The sequence below is a fragment of the Talpa europaea genome, assembly GCF_964194135.1.
Source record: "Talpa europaea genome assembly, chromosome: 8".
NCBI lineage: Eukaryota > Metazoa > Chordata > Mammalia > Eulipotyphla > Talpidae > Talpa > Talpa europaea.
The window spans coordinates 110,477,544-110,500,164 of record NC_140075.1 but is presented as its reverse complement, the minus strand read 5'-3'; the positions used below and the strand labels follow the sequence as shown (position 1 = coordinate 110,500,164).

The window sequence follows — 22,621 nt, the reverse complement described above, 5'->3', positions numbered from 1 at the left end:
GAGTTATCGGCTCTTAAAGATTTAGTGGTAATTCCCCTTTGAAGACATCACAGCTAGGTTTTTTTTTTGAGGGGGGTGGCGGGTAAAGAGGGAGGCATGGATAACTGGAAATGTTCTCTATTTCTTCTATGGAAAAAAGATGTTTATACTCAATACTTCCTTTAATTTAATTATTGCAACTAATATTTTAATTTACTTGTAAAATATTGAATAAATAGTGTCACCTGAAAAAAATATAAATATCAGTATTGTTTAGGGCAGGGACTACATTTTAGAAAGTGAAGTCAGAGACATATAAACCCATCTGCATATATCTCTCACCAATCAAACTGAGGACATGGCTCTACTCAGTACTTCTGGTCCCGGAGAACTACATTTCCAGTGAGAATTATCCAAGAAAGTTGTCATTATGACTCCGTAGCTACCAGGTTGCTTCAGTCTCTGAGTCTTAAAGGGGCCAGCCCACTGAGAGGGTTTGCAACGTGTGGATATGGATTCCTTTCACCAGGTTAGTATGGTCCCCTCCTTTCCCCAAAAGGTTCTGGACTAGATTTTTTTGCAGCCTGAAATATACAGATCTTAGCAGCACTCAAGGAATTGTTTTTCAAACCTCTCCTTTATTATGTTCAAGAAATCAGTGAAAAAGGTAAGTTCTAGGGATCTCAAGATAGCATGGTGACAAAAGTTAATAATACTGGGGCCTCCCTGGTGGTGCAAGGGGTTAAGATGCAACCTATGAGGCTATCCACAGCCACTGCAGCACGAGTACGATCCCTTGCCCTGGAGCTACCCACATGGCGCAGCAGACCTCTCCTGACTCCCCCACTGCTCCCCTCAGCAGTGTATTTCGGTCAATCTGCCTGTTCTGCTCCCCACTCTGTCTCTGGTGAATCCTCTCATGCCCCCACCTCTGGCCTGTGCCCCATTTCCTGAATGTATAAACAAATAAATCTTTTTTAAAAATAAAGTTAGTAATACTGTGCTGTATACTTGAAATTTGCTAATTAGGTCTGAAGCATTTTCACCATGCACACAAAAGGCAACTATGTGAAGTGATGGATGTGTTAATTTGATTGTGATAATCATTTCACAATATTTTTCAAATTGTCACAATGCAAATTTTAACATATTTAATTTTAATTATACCTCAATAAAGCTGGAAAAAAGAAATCAAAGATATTTAAAACTATTTTATAGCAATGGCAAAAGTGAGATTGGTATTTAAAGCTACTTATCTCTAATATTCTTTTTAAATTGTTTATTGAGGGCTTCCCTGGTGGCGCTGGGGTTAAAGTTTCAGCCATCAAACTATCACCAGCCAGTGAAGCATGAGTTCGATCCCCTGCCAGGGAGGTGACCCACATGGCGCAGCAGACCTCTCCTGACTCGCCCGCTGCTCCCCTCAGCAGTGTATTTCAGCCAGTCAGCCTGTTCTGCTCCCCACTGTCTGTGGTGAATTCTCTTACTCCCCCCCCCCCCAGACACCTGACCTGTACCCTGGTTTTTGTATAAATAAAATCTTTAAAAAAAACAAAACAAAACAACCACCCAAGTCTCCAGAACTTCAAGCAAGATGCATGGAAGTTCTCAAGTCTAAGAAACATTTCCTTACACCAAAACAGTAGAAAGGTCCTCCTAATGTCCTAATGTTGCAAGCGATGTTTCCAGCGATGCAGGAAAGAGAAACTCAAAACCTCTCAGCTCAGCATGTCCAATGCAGCACAGATTAACTTTTACAAACATGGATTCTAGGTCTGTCTCTCCTCTGTGCATCCTCAAAATGGGGATCCATGGTTGTGACTTTATAATAGTAAAGTTGGCTAGGCTGGGCTGTTTTCCAGAATTCCCTTCCCTGTATGTTTCATTTGGGGGATTTTTGTGCAAGATCTGGAGGGAGGAGGTGAAGCAGCAGCTAGTTTGCATTTATGCTGGCAAGGTTGGGGCAGCATTTGGTTGTCTGCTGGTGATCCTATCAGTGTGGGGCAGCAATTGGGCCTGGCCTGACACATCACCCCCTGGGCCCTTTTGTGGCACACCCCATTAAGACTGGAGGCAGTGAGAAGTGACACAGTCTAGTCCAATTCCATGGGCTCCAAAATGTCCTTGCTCTCCTTCACTTTATACCAATCTTCCCTTGCTTGCCTTTGGATTTCCAGCTCTCCCACCAGACATGAAGACAACCTTCCAAAGACTTTTTAACCAACTGCCACACTTGACTAAGGTCCAGTTGCTGTAATGAATCCAGCCCATAAATTAAATAGATGGATGGACAGATGGGCAATTTGGACAGACTAGACTCCCAGTGGTCTGTTTCTCTAAATGAACCCTAACAGATGAACTAGTTAGTGAAGTCAGCAGTTTGTTTGAAATCAGCCAATAACCATAATTTATCAAATTGAGCTTTTATCTTCAACAGCAAGAGAGACGATCTTGAACCAAATATGAGGTTACTTGGAATGGTAAAGGGATTGCAAAGTAGGAGCAAGAGTTGGAGCCAGCTGTCCTTAACACAGGTTCCTCAGTATTAGCATTACTGACATTCTGTGTGACACTGTGGGTGGCAGCCTGGCCCTTTCAGGATGTTTAGCGGCCTACATGCCTTCATCTTGCTGCAGTAACAAGTGTCTCCAGACATTGATACAAGGTTCCTGGGGGCAAAGTTGCCCCTAGTGGAGAACCAGATTGCCTTAAAGCATGCTGCGTGCCTCTGAACGAGCATATTTTCTTCCTTCTACTCTGTTAACCTCCAGTCACAGAGCACAAATCTCCACCAGCTCTGTAGCAGGCCCTCCTATTATTACAAATGAAGACAATGAGTTTAGAGAGGAAGGAACTCACCCAGCATCAGACAGCTTGTGGGTAGTAGAGCTGGGGCAACAGACCAGGTCTTTTTTCCTCCCAGCTCAGTACTCCTGTTAACCAACACAGCCCTGCTTTCCCAAAAGCACCACTATGCTATAACCTAATCTGAGCTGTGCTGAATGCGTCCAAGAGGCGGGTTTGTAGTGGTACCAATGGACAAGGCAAGTTGTTCACAATTTTGCACACAAACATCTAGAAGGGAAAGAGAAGGCACCAAGGAAGAAAGAGCTTTATTAGGAGTCCAGGCATGTCTAGGAAACCAGTCACAGAGAAGAGAGACTAATACTGGTATAGGGCAGGAATCCAGCATTACAGAATATCCTCTTGAACACCAAATGTGAAGCTAACATCTGCATCTTAATACCCCACCAGTCAGAAATGCTGCTGAGTTTAGCCCTGGTGGAACTTTCCGAAGTGCCTAGTGAAATAAAAAGATTTGTGCATAAAGGGAGAGCTCTCCAGCACTGCTGAATCTGAACTCCACGTAAGACAATGGATCTGGTGGGAGGAGAGGGGCAGGTATGGGGAATGTTATTACCCACACAAGCCATCTCAGCGTGCAGGTAAGGGAGGAACCACAAGTTTCTGGACAGACAGCAGACGGGGCAGAGAGGGACACTGGCTGAAGAAACACAACATGTGGGCAACCTCTGCCATGACAGGGAGGTCTCCGTGCAGTCTGGGGTGAGGAGTCCTCCAGCAGGTCCTGGCCACACTAGCATCCTTTCTGAGACACCATTGGGTTCTGTTCTGACTTCCTTCAGATCAGAACTGTCAAGGTCCAGCACCAAGTCCAAGGCCATAATAACTGAGAAGAATGGAGTGGCCACCCTTTGACACCTCTGAGCCTAGGAGACTTCTTTTCTGAAGCAGTCACTTCTCCGACCAACAGAGATCTTGCCCAATATGGGCCCAATCTAGAAATCACTCCCACCTTCACATGAGCACCAGGTGGACAGATCTTTGTCATGAGTCATGGCCTTTCTCATGGCCTTTGGATGATGGCCTGTGGAGAGATCAGCCTGAAGCTGCCTGTGCCCAAGTGCTGATTTCTGTCCCAAGAGCAGCAGGCACTCCTTGCTGACGACTGGCCTCAGTAGTGTGATGCTGTAACTCTCCCCAAAAAGAGCTTTCTCTTTCACAGGCAGGAAAGGAAGAGATGAGGCAGGTTCCAGGGCAGCTGATGCCACTTAATTCTTCCATCGAATTTGCTGTGGAAAGAACAAACAATGATCAATTTTCACTGATTTCTACAGAGAGGTTGAGGGAATGCAATTAAAAAAAAGGCTCACAGTTAGAAGATGTAAGAAAAAGAAGAATGGAGGCGGAGATTGAGAAATTTTAATAAATGGGAGAGCTCATTTGTTCAGATTTGGATTAAACACCACTCTGTGTCCCAGAAGGTGATTTAGGGCATTTATTCTGGTTCTGCCTTCCTCATGACCAAGAATTACTAGTTTCAGATGACCCCAGGATAGGCCTCAAGATCTATCAGGGAACTAAGCTCCATAGTAAGAAAAAGTTCAGCAATTTCATCTTATGAGATGCACTGTGTACCCCAAAGAACTAAAATCTATTTCATTCACTTCTAATTTCCAACGAGTATGTCATCTGTATCCTCAGGACACTAGACAGTCTAGATAGTCTGAATCCCCCAGTGGATGTCTATACTTCTATAGTCCCTCCTCCCCGCCAGGTTTAACAAGGATCGGAGCCTTACAGTTAAGTCTCAGTCTGAGGTGCCCATATTACCCTTATATCACCTCATATCTCAGGAGTAATTTCTGCTGTTCAAAGCAATGCTTTGACCGTTAGTCCTGTAAGAGATCCTGTTTTCATGTGGCTCAGTAGACTGCTGTCCGGCCAGGCCTTAAGACTAAATACGCTTGTTGCGACTCTGTGAACCATCCGTCTTCTAAGGCTGTTGGAAGGGTAGCCTGTAGCTGCTCACCGAGCTGTTGAGAATGGCATCGATCTTTTCCTCCTCTGGGGTCCCTTTATCCACCTTACTCCTGTAGGCCAGCAACTGCTGACGATCCTTCAGGTCCCGGCAGGTCTGCAAACCAAGAGAAAAACAATACAAATCCCTAATGAGTTTTCCCTGTGAGGACCTTTTCCTTTCTGTCACTGTCATTTTGTCAGGTGACCATGATAACCACTACATGACAGAAACGCTGTCCCTGTCATTTTGAGCCAAGGTTCAACGAAGGGCTGGGAGGCTTCAGTGGGATGACAGTGGGATCAAGTTCAACAGAACTTCATGTTGGAAAGAAGTCCACAGAGTTCACGTGGTTTGACTTAGTTCTATGAATTCAAATGCAACATGTTTATGAAAGCACAGAGAAACCAGAGGCCTGGGAAATAATACAAGAGAGCTGGTCTTCAGACTAACTCTTGCCAGACCATTTTGTCCACGAAGTCAAAACTGATGGAAGTATCTCAGGATACAGGACAGAGAGTACTGTGATCCCCCACCCTCCACAGTCATCTAAAGCAGAGTTCTTATTCTTGAGGGACTCACATCAATGACAACATCATGGCACTTGAACTTGGTAGCTAAGTTCAGCTTTGTGTCCACATCTTCCACCAGATTGATGTATTCCTGTAATACCTATGGGAAGAGGTACTTCTAATCAAAAAGATTCTCAGACCCATAGAACAAAGAGCTCTAAAAGGTAGGGGAGAAAATCCTGAAGAAAACAAAAGAGTTTGTTTATAATATCTGAAATCCATAACTCCCATCATCAACCACAGGAAGAGTTCTGCAGTGAGAAATGAGGTAAACTCTCCACAGTTCTTTATGCTCCCCAGTAAACAGAAAAACACATTTCTCTATATCCGAGCACTAGACGCTCATGCCAGCAACAGGCTTGTGATGGACCTGATCCAATGCTGTGCCCACTGCCCTTGGCATGCTTTCTCAGTGTGTTCTCCTTTTGCATCATTTGAACAGTAAGTCAGTACTCTCCACAGTAGATGCTCCTCAGAGAGGGCAGTCTGGGATCACTTCTAGATGGCAGAGGAGAACTTCCCTCTCTGGCCTTTTCTAGCTCAAGGCCCAACAAGCCATTATGTTGCTTTTAGCCAGAAGAGGTTAGGTCTCCAATCTCTGACTATTAATAGGCAAAAAGATAGATGTGCTAGAAGATCCTATACCCAATTCTCTTCAGGAGCCATTACCTGAACAGGGGCACTATTCTTGTGCAAAATTTCCACAACTCGATGGAAGCCAATGGGTGCTCTCTTCTTAGTGTAGCCCAGCCAGTTCTGAAAAGAAGATGGAGCAGCAGCAGCTAGGCCACACACGCTCAGTGTGCTCTGACCTAGTTTCCCTACATTTTATGGTCAGACCAGAATAATGTGGTAGTGAGGGTAGACAGAGGGGGTGGGAGTTTAGGGATAGGGAAATGGAGAGATGAATTTTTCAGAACAGTCAAGGAATTTGAGTGCTTGGAAAAGAGCGAAGACTCAAGGAAATTCTCAGGGTGCAAAGGAGTCAGAGGCATGAAGTAATTTCAAGTGCAGAAAAAAAGCCATGAAACGAAGTAATATTTGTAATATCTATAGTTTGAACTTATCTGGGTAGAAAAATCTTATCCTCTACATCATTTATATGTATATAATGATGTGTATTTGTAAATACATGAGGAAGGGTCTGGAAAGCCAGCCATCAAACTTTTAACAGAGCTTAACAGTGTCCCTTGAGGAATGGAATGAGGTAGGAACAGGTGGACAATGACAGAGGAACCTACAAAGAGGAAAAACAGAATTTTCAAACCAATGATGGAAAAAAATGAGTATTTAAAATGCAAACCAGTAGACACGTGACAATAAAATACTATGCAAAATCCGTGACAGGATCCTGACACAAACACAAAAACAAAAAACGACAGCCAGTTCTAAAGAGTTAATTTAAATACAAACTATCTATGATAATACTGTATTTATCTTAGGTTTCTTGAGAGTGACAACAATATTGTGGTTGTGAAGGAGAAAAATGATTAAGTATTTAAGGGAGAATTATCATAATGTCTGTAACTTACTTTCAAATGGCTCAGCAAAAGAAAAATGGTATATGCTTTCTCTTTCTCAAAATGTTAATGCATTAGTGAATAAGACTATTGGGGTTCATTATACTGTTTTTTCAACTTTTCTTTAGGTTTGAAATTTTTGGAAAATAAAACGTTGGCGGGGAAAATGTGAATGAATAACTAGAACTCAACACTCCTATGAGGCATGGGGTGACAAGGTGATCTCTCCAAGACATGAGCGCATCTAACAGTTCCAAGGCACCCACCTTTGTGGTAAAGAGGGCATCAACATCATGCCAGGCACGAAGCTTAGCCCGTGCAGCCAGCGCTGTCAGCACATACTGCTTGTCTGGGATCTGGAAAGCAGAAACCAGGGAGAATTAAGAGGAAGTAAAACTGTATCAGGGGAAGTACTTCAGAATTCTGGAAAATATAGGTAAAACGTTGCCTGCTATTTGTTCTGCTCCTTAAAATCCATAACTCTCTCAGTTCTTCAATAATCCCTTAGTCCCCAAGCCCCAATTAAAGCCTTCTTTCACTTGCCACAAACGCATTTCTTTCTATCTTTTATCTTGATTATCAGGGCTATGCTAACCCTGACTAGGCAATTAGAAAGCAACAGCCACTCTGATAGCACTTTTATCAAAACACTGACCAATTTATATCTACCTTAAATGTTTTCTTCAAGTTGACTGGACTGCTGAATGTCCCCTAGGATGAAAGCACAGAAGGAATTTTAGTGTTACTGACTTTCCCGAATATCACCCATCTCCTGCTTTTTTTCCACTACTTATATTTCACTCTGAAAATCATTTATACCTGGAAATTATTTTAAGAGCTTCATCAGCTCTAAGTAAATAGTACCATAATCTAGCTGTATAGGACTGGATTAGAAGTAGAGTGTATTTCCCAGTTTCATGCTAATCCTATGACTATGATCATGTCCATCTATGATCATTACATACAAACCTCTTCGAAAATATTTTTTGAGGGACCCATAGTTACCTAGCACCCTGTTGCTCTTCTGCTCTATACTGCATCAATCCATTTGAAATTATGGACGTGTGGAAAGAGACAGTTGTGCTATGCTGCATGCCAGCTCACTGGAAGCCACGTCAACACTTACAACCTTTTCTCCCTCTTAGCACCTAATGCTGAAAGCCAGAGAAGCTTCCAAGTGGATTTCCGAGAACTAACTTTACCTACAGTTTATAAAGTGCATCAAACTACTGGATTAGAACTATGCTCCTCTTGTGCAGTCAGAGTGTGGGGGGTCTCGCTCATATTTTGCCTGTACCTCTGCCTCCGTGTAGTGGTAGAAGCAGGAGTAGAAAAGCGTCGTCACTAGTGGCATGTTGAGGATGGAAGCTTTACGGGGGTGCTTCCGGAAGATCTCAGTCTGTCCTGCTGACTCTAGATGCCGATCATTTGCCTGTGGTGGAGTGAGTCAAGAGAAAAAAAAGGCAAGAAACCATAATACTATAGTTGTTTCTCCTACCACAAGAAAAATCCAAAAAAGAGACAAAGAAATCAACTGAGATAACCCAGGGAAGTTTAAAAACCATAAAATGATGACGATCCACACTGGATGAAGGCCAGAGCAGTGGTGATGAAATGGGAGTTCTGGAATGAAAATGAAGACTCAGGGGCCTCCCTGGTGGTGCAAGGGGTTAAGTCTCAGCACTATGAAGCTATCAGCAGTCACTGCAGCAAGAGTTCAATCCCAGCCAGGGAGCTACCCACACGGTGCTGCAGACCTCTCCTGTCTCACCCGCTGCTCCCCTCAGCAGTGTATTTCAGTCAACCCGCCTGTTCTGCTCCCCACTCTGTCTCTGGTGAATCCTCTCACCCAACCCCATCTACCCCAGCACGTCTGGCCTACACCCCAGTTCTTGTATGCATAAATAAATAACTTAAAAAAAAAAACACTAAACTAAAAATGAAGTCTGAGAACAATGGTGGTTAGGGGGCTGCCACATACAGAGAGGAAATGAATGGGTCTTAGAGACAATAATAGGAAATGACATAGATGGGCAGAGCATAGAAGTGTCCTAGACGCTGACTGGCAATCAGCAGAGAATGTAGAGATGAGGAGCCTAACCTCAATAATGATCTGACGTTCCAGGAGCGTGTAATGGTCTTGTATGTGTGCACAATCTTCTGCTGAAAATGGCAAACTGGTAGAAGGCCAAAAGGTTAGTACTTCTTTCTCTACTCAAACAAGAAGAAACCCAGCTAAACCAAATCACCACTGTAAGTATAAAAGGCTCATGGTGCTTCACAAATGTGATCTCAATGTACCATCAGAGCATCCCTGAAAGGCAGAGAGAGAGATAAAGCAGAAAATAGTGTCTTTAGCTGGGATTTCATATTTAAGGTTTTGCCAATACAAGAGGGATCCCAAAAAGCCACAAAATATAGTCAGTAGTGATTTGGCTTAGGAATGATTTAGAATTCTCTCATTGGAATGTTTGATGAGTGATTCTCTTTAACTAGTGAGCAAGCCGAGCCTATTGCCCATCACGCACATCCCAGGAAGGCTCAGTGGTTCACACCACTGCAATTAAATGCTTAACTCTCCTTAGGGGGCACTTCCGTTTATAAGCCATTTTTTTATTGCAAAGTATTAAACTACATGTCACAGTGGTACATTTGTAGATTGGTAAAGACCTCAAAGATTTACACAAATGTCAAGAATCCCACCTTCAGCACCACATCATATTTTTACATATGAAGCGGCTGAGGGACAGTGAATTGCCTAAAAGTCATGGGTATCTATCAATAAATGGGTGAAGCCAGGAAGTGAAGTCAGATTTTTAACTCCCAGTTCATAGATCTATCCTGTAGAAAATGCTGCTTTATTCTCCTACTCCAAGCACTGCAGAATTCTGAAATTCACTTACACTATCCTAGATAAGTGTGAGCCACGCCAATTTTTAGAAAAGATAAAGGGAGGCAGCCAGAGGTCTAGTTCCTGCATTATTCTAACTTACCGTTCAGGTATGTGGCAACATTAAAATTAAGGATTGCATTGACATGGACAAATTTCTAAATGTGAAGCCTGGAAATCACATCACATGAGGAGTGACTAAAACCACTGTGAACAGTGAACCTGGCTTTCAGCTCAGTATGGGAAAGCACACTGCGATAATGAAGGTTGTCCAGAGATAAAATAAGTTACTTCCAAGAGCAGTGATAGTCCCATAAATTGAAGAATATTACATGAGATTTTTTTTCCCCCCAGGGATTTATATTCTGGATTAAAGTTTGCACTGGATCACTGGTTCAACTTTGGGATTTCAAGAAACATTGTGGGGGAAATATACATATATATATTTATAGATACGTATATACATACGTATACATATATACACATATATGCATACACACAGTGTTGCCCACTTTTTAATATATAATGTAAAACAAAAAAAATTACAACTCATTTTACTGCCAAGAAGGCAGGGGGAGTAAGAGGAGCAAAAGAAATCCTTTACGTTTAGTTGCAGGAAAAATTCTCATTATCTTTATTTTTCTCAGTTTATCCCCAATTTGTGAAAACTACTGAGGTCTAGAGTTTGGGAACTATTAAATAAGAGATGCTCCTATGATCTACTGTTAACCTTTCAACTATCTATCCATTCCAGCCTCTTTTATTCTCTTCATTCCTTCTGTATAAAGGTATTTATACTTAAAACCACTGCTCTTCCACTCTTACCCAACGCAGGTCTTAAGAAATTCTTTCCGTTTCTCAGGGTCCTGAATGTTCAAGTGCTCTCGATAATGGGATAGCTACCAAAAAAAAAAAAAAAAGAGAGAGAAAGGCATTGAGCTATTTTATCTCTTTAGAAGGGTGGGCAGCCCCATAAGTAGACCTTCCATGCTCAAAAAGGAAATTTTTAATTATTAGAGATTTCTTCTGGGTATGAATGGGGGCAAGGGCTAAAATCAAAATCACTCTTTAGTCTAACTGTAACTACAATATTCAATACAGTAGCCACTACCCAAATGGCTGTTTAGACTGAAAATTCAGGTATTTTATGGCACTAGTCATATTTTAAGTGCTCAGTAACACCATGTGACTAATGACTACCATATCAAACAGCACAATTATAGGATATTTCTATCACTGTAGAAGTTATATTGGATAGTGCTGACCCATACTGAAGCACTAAGCAGGTAGAACACCTACCATTACTCTGAAATTTGGCTTTAGTCTCAGTATTAAAGCAAAACCAGTTTTTGCTTCAGTCCTAGTGCTTGAAAAGCTTAAGAGCTAAATGCCTACTAACGTAATTTTTTAAATCCTTGACCTTGTATATGATCAACAGTAGCATGAACATGCAAATCAGCATCGACATGCTGATTCACAATTGACAGCTAAATATTCATATTCAAGCACTATAAGTTCTACATGTAATTCAAAGAAAATTTACCTATGTGTTTTCTATTTGGAAATTATAAAAAACTAACTGAAATATAAATATTTTCTATTACAAGGGTTAAATATGAGGTAACATAAATATGATGTAACAGTAGATCAATAATTATGATGACTGTGAAAACTGCAATTTTATATAGTATTAAAAACTTCAAAAACTGAAAAATAAACAGGTTAACAGTTAATATCAATATTAAAAGAATGAACTGGCAGATGCATATAAAATGTAAATAATATAAAATAGAATAGCAAAGACTACATCATGTTATAATGTAATCTTTATAATATATTTGGCATCAAGCATTTGCTACATAATCATTTCTTAATATTAAATAAAGCAACCTTAAAGAAAGTTATAGTCAATTTTTTATTATTCAATTTCATTTTGGCCTAAGTCTTTTAGGAAAAAGTTCTACTTGGGAAAATTTCACATTCTATAAGGATAAACTAAGACTAGACTAGAGAAACTAGACTATCATCTTTGCCACTACCAAAGTTTACAAGGCAGGAAAACTCCAAATTTATATACAACAGCTTGCATGATAAACCATCTAAACAAAAACCAATCTAAACAAAATAAGTATGATGAATATTAAGCTTTATTTTATTTTTATTTTAAGTAGTTTGTAGAAGAACTGGGGTGTAGGCAAGAAGTGCAAAGGGTGAGAGAATTCACCAAAGAGTGAGGAGCAGAACAGGCAGATTTACTGAAACACACTGTTAAAGGGAGCAGCAGGTGAGACAGAAGGGGTCTGCCGAGCCATGAGAACATCCGGTATTTTTCTTTTTCTTTAAGAGAAAGGATTTTTGAGATTTCCCCATGCCTTAAATATTAAGTACAACTTCCTTTTATATAAAGTGTTACTGAAAAACCTTCTCCTGAATTACATTCTGCTATGCAAATAAGCTTAACAATATTATGAACTGTGCCAGTTGATTGTGAGTATCCATATTATCACAAATGTGCAGTATAGTCACTAACAAAACCAGTCCGCCACTGAGGGCACTGAGAAAGTCTGACCTCTGCCTATATTGTCAAGCTTTGAAAAATGCATTACTAAATTTTTTATACAACTATTAAACTTTTGGTAAAATTTCAGATATATTCTTGTATTCCCCTGGAGTTCTTTCTATAAAGGTAAAAATCTGCCTAAAATACCTTTTGCACTATATCACTGAGTGCTCAGTCAAAACACACACTGGCTGCGCCACCAGCTTCACCTACCTTGCTGCTTGACCTATATTTGGTTTGTTATCCCTCTTAGCTTTCAACATTGTCTTTAGTATCGGAAGCCCAAATCCAAAAAACTCTTACAAACTAGGGTTGTATAAGAGCCAGAAGTTAAAACACAAATTATAACTAGATCAGGCCAGTTTCCAAACAATTTATTCAAAAAGGTATTTATTCATAAACCCAACCAAGAAAGCTATAGAAAGAAAGAAAACAGGACATCATTTGTATTATATTTCCAGGCTTCCCAGATGCCCCCCTTTTCTGAATATAATAAAGGGAAGGAAAGGGATCTCAGAGATTGGATTTGACTTAGATTTCTGTAAAATAGTTCCCCAACTGAAACAAAGGCCACACTTACCGCAAGCTCTTCTGTTCTATCTAGGAACCTGGGAAAAAGCAGAGGGAGCAGAGCATTTTTATCTATTTATGTGTGGCAGTATAACCTCACAAAACAGGATGACTGCTCTAGGAGAAACACAATTCAAACTCATTTCTGTCCATGCACAAGATAAGCCCCTCTTCAACTCTCTACCACCAGCAACCCCTTGAAAACACACAGTGGATCAGATATCATTGTTTCTCTGATCTTTCTAGCTGAGCAAAAAGCAAGGTCAAGACAAGAAGGCATTACAGGTCACTAGTAACTTTGAAATGTTAACAGGTCTGATAGAGAGTCTCAGAGCTTCCACAAAACCTTAGCCCACGGTAATATCATGGGTTTATTTTTTGAAGGATTAAAGCACTTCTGTCAATATCATCTTGGAAACAGATTTCAATATTCTCTATATTGTTTTCAGTACAGTGTGTGCTGTATCTCCTAACAGGGAGGAAGGCCCTGTAGCACAAGGATTTTTATATTCTGATTTCTTCTTACTCTGATTGGACCGCTATAATAAATACCCCTGCTTTGGTGTAGAGGTGATGCTTAACCAAGTCACATGGAGATAAGGGAGGGTAGGTGCGTGGTGGAAGGGAAGAAGGGTAAAAGGGAAGGAGGAAACAGCCTTTCTTGATAAACATGCCTTCTGTAAACTCCTGGCTAGCCATCTGTAAGGGGGACCTGCACAGGTGATCCACTTTCCCCACTTTAGTTTTTGGGGCAGCTCCTTACTGTGCTGGAGTCACTGGGTAACTGGAAAAACCAAGGGCCACATGTCAGCCTGAACAGAGGTCCCAACCCCTTCCCTGACAGGAAAGAAAAGATGTTATATACACACACTTTAATCTAAGGGTGGGAATGACTAGAATGAGATTGGGAAGGAAAATATGACAGAGGACATCTCCCCTCAAAGAGCCCCAGCAAATTTGCCCACCTCTTGCCTCTCCACCTATCAGAATCCTACCCAGTCTCATAGACCCACCTTAATTCCTAACTGCCTCTACGAAGCTTTCCTTGGGGATTCTGATTGAAAACTGTATTTACTTTTTCTGTTCCTCCACAGTACTTTCCAGTAGCATCACTGAGGACCAAGTAATAAAAGCTACCTTTATTTTAGGTCTCCTGTAAGATTAAGCATGATGCTAAGTGCTTTACACATACTAAGTCTTTTAACCTTCATAATGTCCCTGTGGAGTAGGTGTGATCATTCCACTTTACAGGTGTGATAACTGAGGCTTGAAGAAGTTGCGTAACTTGTTTGAAGTCACTGATGGAGAGCCACTATTCAACTCAGATGTGCTTGATTTCAGAGCCCCCTGCTATATTGTCATCTTATCACAGGCTGTGGGGTATTATTATTAACCAACTACATTTTATCCTTGTGCAAGAAGAATTTCCAGGAAAACAAAACACCCAATGTCTTCTCTTTCTCTGTACCCCTTGGAGTGCTTTGAACAAAATACTTAATAAACTTTACAGACAGATGATCAGTTCTTACCTGAAGAGGTCCAAAAGCAACTTTTGATCCCCTATTTCCTTAAGGAAGTGAATGAGATGTCTCAAGGCAACCTGTCGCACCTCCAGCTCCCGGAAGAGGATCTCTGGCAGGCAGGAAGTTAGGCAGGGAAAGATTAAGCCTATAACTCAAGTGTGAAACTGATATCCCTACTCACACACCCCAAATATTATCTCCTCAAAATTAATGAGAAGTTAGGAATGTTTTTTATGGTACTCATTCCTGTGGTCCAATCTGTTATCAAAACACTCCATGGTCCACTGCAACTCTGACTCACTGAGTCAGCTTTCAGTTCCCACCAATACAAATAGCAGGCACTGAGCATCGACTCTGACTTCCTCAAACCAATGCGGCTATGCTTCTGTACCGTAAATAAAGACTCAGGCTACCCCTACTGTCTCTAAAGCATACTTGATGCTGGTGAAATCTGGTAGCAAGGCCACAATGCCATTCTCCCTTCAAATGTAGCGGAGATCTTGCTGACTGAAGATTTCCCTCAAATCATGCTCACCTTTGCTCAGCGTTCTCTTCAGGAAGATGAGAACCTAGAGGAAAAGAAAACAATGAATAAATTGCCCTGTACGGTCTTTCAAAGATAAAGTCCTACCCTGAGCACCTAATGCCCAGGAATTCTCAGCAATTCATTAGGACTTTGCAGGTTCACAGATTTCTGTATGTGATGGAAAACTAGGGAACAGACATCAGGAGCCGAGCTTTATCTTGGGAGTCCATGTGCCCATGCTCACAATAGTGAGAGCATCTCCTTTTGCAAGAGACAGCTCTTTTTCAGAAAACGGAGTGGCCAATCTACTGCACGTCCTCCCAGCTGAGCCTCAGAGCACGTATTATGAGAATCCCACACCACAAGAGCAAATCCAGGACCTTCACTTGACCTTTGAACTAAAATGTTGAAGTCTATTCTGACTGAATATTCAGAAAGTGATGAAATAACAATTAAAACCCACAACTCACTGCAGTAATGACGTTTCCATCATGCATGCTTACTGCTTCTTCTAGAAGCTGTAGTTTGTCCTGTAAGGAGCGGAATCTTTCCAGTGAACAGATCTGGCAGAATAAGAATAGAATAAGTGTACAAGGAAGGAGACTGTTTCCTATATTCCTTCATCAGTAGGTACAAAAGAATGTGTACGAATTAAAGGAAATTTCCCAAGGACTGCCTCCCCGTCTCTATAGTATGATCTCTAGCACTCTGAGACAGTAGGTTCAACCTTATGCCTTAGAAGAACGCTAATGCATTGAAGAAGGCTTGCCACAAAGTGAGTGGGTAAAGAAATCACTTACTCTTTTTTTTTAATGAGGTATAATTTACAAGTAAATCTACCTATTTAAGTGTACAATTCAGCGAGTTTTGACAAGTAGATAGTTCCATGTACCTACTTCCATTATCAAGATAGAGAACATGGGCATAATCCAAGAAGTTTGCTTGTCCACTTTAAAAAAAAAAAAATGGACGGAATGCCTTCTTTTTTTTTTTTTAAGATTTATTTATTTATACAAGAACTGGGGTACGGGCCAGAGGCACGAGAGGGTGAGAGGATTCACCAGAGACAAAGCAGGAACGAGAACAGGCAGACTGACTAAAATACACTGCTGAGGGGAGCAGTGGGCAAGACAAGAGAGGTCTGCCGCACCCTGTGGGTATCTCCCTGGCTGGCCAGGAATCAAACCGGCGCTGCAGAGGCTGTGGACAGCTTCACAGCACTGCGCTCAACCCACTGCACCACTGGGGAGGCCTGCTTGTCCACTTTGATGTCAGTATATTCCTCCCATGGCCAGCGCCTGGCAACTACCCATCTGTTTTCAGTTTCTAAAATTTTGCGTTTTTCTAGAATTTCAGCAAAATAGAACCATACAATATGTATTCTTTTCTATCCGGCTTTTCACTCAGTATCATGTTTCTGAGATTCATGTGCTGTGGTGATTTACTGGTAAGTAGTTTCCTGTTAAAATGCACATACTACAATTTATCTAATTATCTGCTGAGAGATATTTGGGTGTTCTCACTTTGGGGCTACTATGAATAAAGCTGCTATGAAAGAACATTTGTGTACAAGTCTTTGGACAGATGTTTTCGTTTTTCTTGGACTGTAAATGTCTGGGAATGAAATCAACTATCCGTAAGAAATGCCAGACTACTTTCCAAAGTAGTTTTACCATTTTAAACTTCCTGCATAATGTTCAAGAATTCCCGTTTCTCTACATCCTCCAAATGCTTATTTATGATCAGCACTTTAAATTTAGCTAGCAGCTATATATAGACAGAGTGGTATCTCCCAGTTTTAATTCACCTTTTCTTTTTTTTTCTTTCTTTTTTCTTTTTTTTTTTTCATTCCTATTTTCTTTATTATTATACAAGCAGCAGAGAATTGTGATTTAAAGTGTGGATTCCTAGATTGCTAGGTACATATCCCAGTTCTAGTTACTAGCTGTGGGGAGAGTTACTAAACAGATTTGTGCCTCAGTTTGCTCATTTGTAAAGTGGGGCGATGTAGAGGCAGGATGGGCCAGTGCAGGTTCTCTATGGCCCGAGCAGATGGGCAAAGGAGGAGTCCTGGAGCCCTCAGTGGCTTCCTCAGCCTTCCATTGAGTCTACCAGACACACGGCGGGGAGGGGCCCAGGGAGGGCCGGGAGGCCTGCCAGTGATTCCTGGCCCCTGGTTAATTCACCTTTTCTTGATGATAACAAGGGCCACTTTTTATTATTGTTTATCTTCTTACTACTGAAGATTATTCATTATAAATATATTCTGAACAAAAATCCTCTGTATGTATTTTGCAAGTATTTTCTTCCAGCTATGTGATCTTTTTATGTTTTAATGGTGCTTTCAAAGAACAAAAGTTTTGAATTTTGACTAAATGCATTTTATCAACTTTTCTGCTTTTTTTGTGGGGTTTTTTTTTTTTTGTGTTCTACATAATAAATCTTTGCCTAACTCAAGATTGCAAAGATTTTCACCTATATTTTCTTCTAGAAATTTTGTAGTTTTAGCATTTACATTAATTATGATGTCAATTTTTCCCAAAAGATTAAATACAATCCCAATCAAAATTCCAGCAGCTCTTTTGTAGACATTAACAAACTGATATCAAAATATCAAAATTTATATGGAATTACAAAGAATCTAGAACAGCCAGAACAATTTTGGAAAAGAAGAACAATTAGAAGGATTTATATTACTTAATCTTATATTTAAGATTCACTACAAAGCTACAATAATCAAGGTTCTGATAATGACAAAAAATAGACAAATCAGGGCCTCCCCAGTGGTGCAGCAGGTTAAACGCAGCGCTGTGAAGCTGCCCGCAGCCTCTGCAGTGCAGGTTCAATTCCTGGTGGCCAAGAAGATTCCCACATGACATGGCAGGCCTCTCCTGTCACGCCCGCTGCTCCCCTCAGCAGTGTATTTCGGTCATCTGCCTGTTCTGCTCCCTGCTCTGTTTCTGGTGAATCCTCTCACCCTCCCACGCCTCTAGCCTGTGCCCCAGCTCTTGTATAAAAAATAAATCTTAAAAAAAAAAAAAAGAATAGACAAATCAATGAGTCATAGACTTTGTTTTTTTTTACAAATAGTGCTGAAACAAATAGGAAACTATATAGAAAAAAAATCAATCTCAATCCTGACCTCACACCCATATATCAATGTTGACTTATGATAGATCACAGATCTAACCATACAAGATCATTCACATTAACTGTACTTTTCCCTCTCATCTAACATTCTTTTCCCACTACTTAATCAAAACATTGGAGAATCAAAAATTTTGCAGCTGATTTTCCAGCTTCGTGAATTTATCTCTCCTGAAAGCCACTTCATTTACCAAACAGAACTGAATAATCAATAAATCCTCCCGAGGTATAAAGCTAGCCAACTTAAAATAATAAATCCCACAAGAATTTTCTCTCCAATGACCTTACCTTGCCTTTCCGGAGGCGTCGCACTGTGTCACTGGGGCTCCAGTCATTACTGTAATCCTGGAATATTAACAACACATGAATTCTAGGTTAAGGGGTCAGAATTATCAGTGTGCCAGTTCCTCACCTCAAACTCATAGTCTCAGTCCCTAAAAGAGAAATACTTTGTGGGAGGGAATGTGTGGGGAGAAAATGAAGAATGGAGATAGTCTCGTTCTGAATTTTGAAAAAAGAAAGAACAGGGACAATATAGGCAGGAGATGGATCTAAGAGGAATGAATCAACTGACAAAACCAGCAACCCTATCTAGGGCTACAGGTTCAGGACTTCAACCCCTAGAGGCAAATGGTCACATTTGGGAACTCTTATTAATAACTCTGCCAAATGAATGAAAGAGGGAAACCTGCTCCTTTACGGGAACTTATAAAATTTCTTCCTTATGAAGCAATTTTTTTGGGGGGGTAAGCCCCATCAAATTTCTAGACAACAGTAATGATCAAAAGTTTTGGAGTGCAGACTTCAAGAGGCAGCATAATAGATAAGGAAAGTGTGGTAGGACTGAATTCGAAAACAGAAATTTTTGAGTGCAAGTTCTACCATTTACTAGCTGTGAGAACCATAGCAATTCCAAATGTTTAGAAATTGAGTATTTGTACCTATAAAAGGGGGTATTATTTTGTACCTGCTCAAAAAGTTGGGAAGATCCAGTAAGACAATGTGTGCCAAAGCACTTTAAAGTGTCACACCAGTGTACGATGTAAACTCACCCTATATTCTCCCTTGGGTCGACCCAGCTCGGGAGCATAGCTTTTGGAAGGTGTGTCTGACAGAGCTGAAAAAGAACAGGCAGCTAGTTCAGAATGACATCAGCTTTTTGTCATTCTTTTCCTCTATTGCTTCCTTCTTAAATTTGTCTTGCAAACTCCCACGGTACCTTTATGTAGATTTCAGTTCCTCCTCAAAGAAGGCATCCCTTCCCTTATAGCCAGAATGATTTCTACTTCCTTACACAAGATCAGAAAATGTGTCTAACAGTGATGATAGATTCAGAAGAAATTTCATCTATTCATCTAATCATCTAATTACCATCTGTCTTCATAACTCCCCACACTGTACCCGAGATCAGTAATATCTATTATAGAAATCAAGAGAAGATCAATACCTACCATCAGAAAGAGACTGGAAACTTCCAGGTCTAGTTCTCCCTAAAGGTAAAGAGCACAGGAGAGAAGAGGTTAAAAGTTCAAGTCAGAGCCATTCACACTTGGTTAAGAATGCAGTTACAGAACCTTTTTATACAATGTGGGAACATATGCTTAAAAAAGCTTTTGTCAATTTCAGAAATTTGAGGTGTCATCAAAAAAAAGGAAAATTTTTTTAAATTGTGGTAAAATATAGATAACAAAAAACTTACTATTTTCAACTGTTCAGTGCCATCGAGTACATGCACATTGTATAATCATCACCATTATCTAACTCCAGAACTTTTTCTTCATCTCAAATGGAGATCCTGCACCCATTAAACAATAACTCCCCATTCTCCATTACCCCCAGGCCCTGGTAACCTCTATTCTACTTTCTGTTTCTATGAATCTGATTATTTTAGATAGCATGTAAAAGTAGAATCATACAGTGATGGTAGATTCAAAAGAAATTTTATCAAGTCATCTAATTACCACCTATTTTCTATTACTATTTCTACCACCTATTTTCTATTACTCCCCACAGTTATGTGTCTGTTTTTGTCTTTTTTTTTTTTTTTTAAGAGGTAACGCTGGTTTAACAATACTGCATGTGATATAGGGAAATAGGTTTATACCACCTCAGATATGTTACCAAACCACACCCACCACTGAAAAAAACATAATCTTTCACCACAGACCACTGGGGCCCCTCTCCCCTTTGTTGCTTACCCCCTCCAGTAAGCTCAATTCTGCAATCATATTTCTAGGGATTGTTTAGATTTAGTTTCATCTGTTCCTTTGTTTTGTTTCTCTCTAGTCCGTGAGTAAAGTCACCCCATATTTCTCTGTATTCTTCTGACTTATTTCATTAAGCAGTTCCTTTCCTTCCTGTTCCATCCACGTTGTCACAAATGGTTAAGATTTTATCTCCGTTAAAATAATCCAGTCAAAAAATGGGCAGAAGAGCTAAAAAGAAACTTCTCTGAAGAGGAAATGCAAATGGCCAACAGGCATATGAAAAAATGTTCAAAAATCACTTGTAATCAGGGAAATGCAAATCAAAACTACCATGAGATACCATCTGACACCAGTGAGAATGGCACATATTAAAAAAACTAGCTACAACAAATGTTGGCGAGGTTGTGGAGAAAAAGGAACTCTCCTGCACTGCTGGTGGGAGTGCAAACTGGCCCAACCACTATGGAGAGCTGTGTGGAGATTTCTTGACCTACTAAACATAGAGCTTCCATATGATCCAGCAATTCCTCCTAGGTATTTACCCAAAGGACACAGAATCATCAATTCCAATAGAGCACCTGCACCCCTATGTTTATAGCAGCACTGTTTACAATAGCTAAGCTTTGGAAACAACCCAAATGCCCAAAAATAGATGACTGGATCAAGAAGATGTGGTACATATACACCATGGAATATTACTCAGCATTCAAAAAAGATAAACACATGCAATCTGCAGCAATATGTATGGATCTGGAAGGGATCACGCTCAGCGAAATAAGCCAGAAAGAAAAAGAAAAATACCGGATGGTCTCACTCATAGCAGGAATCTAGAAAACTTAAATAAGGGACCAGGAAAAAGAATAGCTGTAAGAAAGAAAATATCAAAATCAACAAACAACTATGAACCAGAGACACTCTACGGGGGATGGGGGGCTGGGAAAGGAGAGCTTGGGGTCAAACTAAGGGGGTTGTAATTGTATGGGGGATATAAAAATAAAATTTAAATAAATAAATAAAAAATATTTTATCTCTTTTGATAGCTGAATAGTATCCCATTGTGTACAAATACATCCTTTTCTAAGTGTTCCCAAAGGCATCCACTAATCTGTTTTGGGACACTTAGGTTGTTTCCATAACTTGACCTTTGTAAACAGTGCTGCAACGAACATAGGAGTGCACGACCTCCCTGGAGGCACAAGGGGTTAAGACACAACCTATGAAGGTATCCGCAGCCACTGCAGCATGAGCTTGATCCCCGGCCAGGGAGCTACCTACATGGCACAAAAGACCTCTCCTGACTCACCCGCTGCTCCCCTCAGAGGTGTATTTCAGTAGATCTGCCTGTTCTGCTCCCCACTGTTTCTGGTATATTCTCTCATCCCCCGACACTTCTGGCCTGTATCCCAGTTCTTGTATGCATAAATAAATAAATAAATCTTTAAAAAAAATGAACATAGGAGTGCATACATTCCTTCAAATTAGTGTTTCTGCATTCTTTGGATATATGCCAAGGAATGGAATTGCTGGATCATATCTATTTTGAGAATATTCCTTATTTTTTCCATAGGGAGGGGCCGAATCAGTCTGTGTTCCCACCAACAGTGTACAAGGGTCTTTTTCCTCCACACCCTTGGAAGATTTGTTGTTTCTGGTTTTTTTGCTATGTGCCATTCTCATGGGGATGAGATGGTACCTCACTTTGGTTTTGATTGCATTTCCCTCATTTTTTTCATGTGCCTGTAGGTCATCTGTATGTCTTCTTTGGAGAATTGTCTATTTAGCGCTTCTGCCTATTTTTTGACTGAATTATTTGTTTTCATGTTGAGGTGTAAGTTCTTTGTAGATCTTAGATATATTAGCCCCATGTCGATGGGCAATATTTTCTTCCATTCAGTAGGATGTCTCTTCATTTCCATGGCATTTTCTTCTGCTATGCAGGTTTTTAGTTTAATGTAGACCCATTTGCTTACTTTTGCTTTTGTTTTTCTAGCCATTGGAGTCTAGTTCCTAATGACAGCCCTGAGACCAATGTTAGTGGAGTATTTTGCCTGTGTTTTGTTCTATATATTTTATGGGTTTTGATCCTATATCCTAGTCCTTAATCCATTTTGAGTTAATTTTTGTGTAGGGTTAGAGTAGCCTACCTTCATTTTTCTGGGTATTGCTATTCAGTTTTCCCACCACCACTTGCTGAAGAGACCTTCCCTCTCTCCATTGTACACTCCTGTTGTGTCTTATTTCAATGATCATAAAGCACTCAAGGTTCATGCATACTGTGGCATGTATAAGAATTTAATTCATTTTT

General features: G+C 40.4%; 1 protein-coding gene across 11 annotated transcripts in view; it reads right to left on the bottom strand.

Annotated features, from left to right (window-relative positions):
• Positions 1–4,052: 4,052 nt before the first annotated feature.
• VIPAS39 (VPS33B interacting protein, apical-basolateral polarity regulator, spe-39 homolog) overlaps positions 4,053–22,621 on the bottom strand; it is a gene marked incomplete at both ends in the record, with an annotated part of 26,699 nt that continues 8,130 nt past the window's right edge. For 2 of the 11 annotated variants that reach the window (XM_084240054.1, XM_084240060.1), the window contains 16 exons: positions 4,053–4,073; positions 4,814–4,918; positions 5,384–5,473; positions 6,043–6,129; positions 7,160–7,249; positions 7,563–7,604; positions 8,191–8,325; positions 8,995–9,070; positions 10,609–10,682; positions 12,924–12,951; positions 14,443–14,545; positions 14,972–15,005; positions 15,433–15,525; positions 18,398–18,454; positions 19,162–19,226; positions 19,561–19,599. In XM_084240054.1, the coding sequence (XP_084096180.1) occupies positions 4,053–4,073; positions 4,814–4,918; positions 5,384–5,473; positions 6,043–6,129; positions 7,160–7,249; positions 7,563–7,604; positions 8,191–8,325; positions 8,995–9,070; positions 10,609–10,682; positions 12,924–12,951; positions 14,443–14,545; positions 14,972–15,005; positions 15,433–15,525; positions 18,398–18,454; positions 19,162–19,226; positions 19,561–19,599 (1,139 nt within the window). The remainder of the gene's footprint in view (positions 4,074–4,813; positions 4,919–5,383; positions 5,474–6,042; positions 6,130–7,159; positions 7,250–7,562; positions 7,605–8,190; positions 8,326–8,994; positions 9,071–10,608; positions 10,683–12,923; positions 12,952–14,442; positions 14,546–14,971; positions 15,006–15,432; positions 15,526–18,397; positions 18,455–19,161; positions 19,227–19,560; positions 19,600–22,621) is intronic. The other 9 variants (XM_084240057.1, XM_084240061.1, XM_084240052.1 and 6 more) reach the window with 8 other exon arrangements.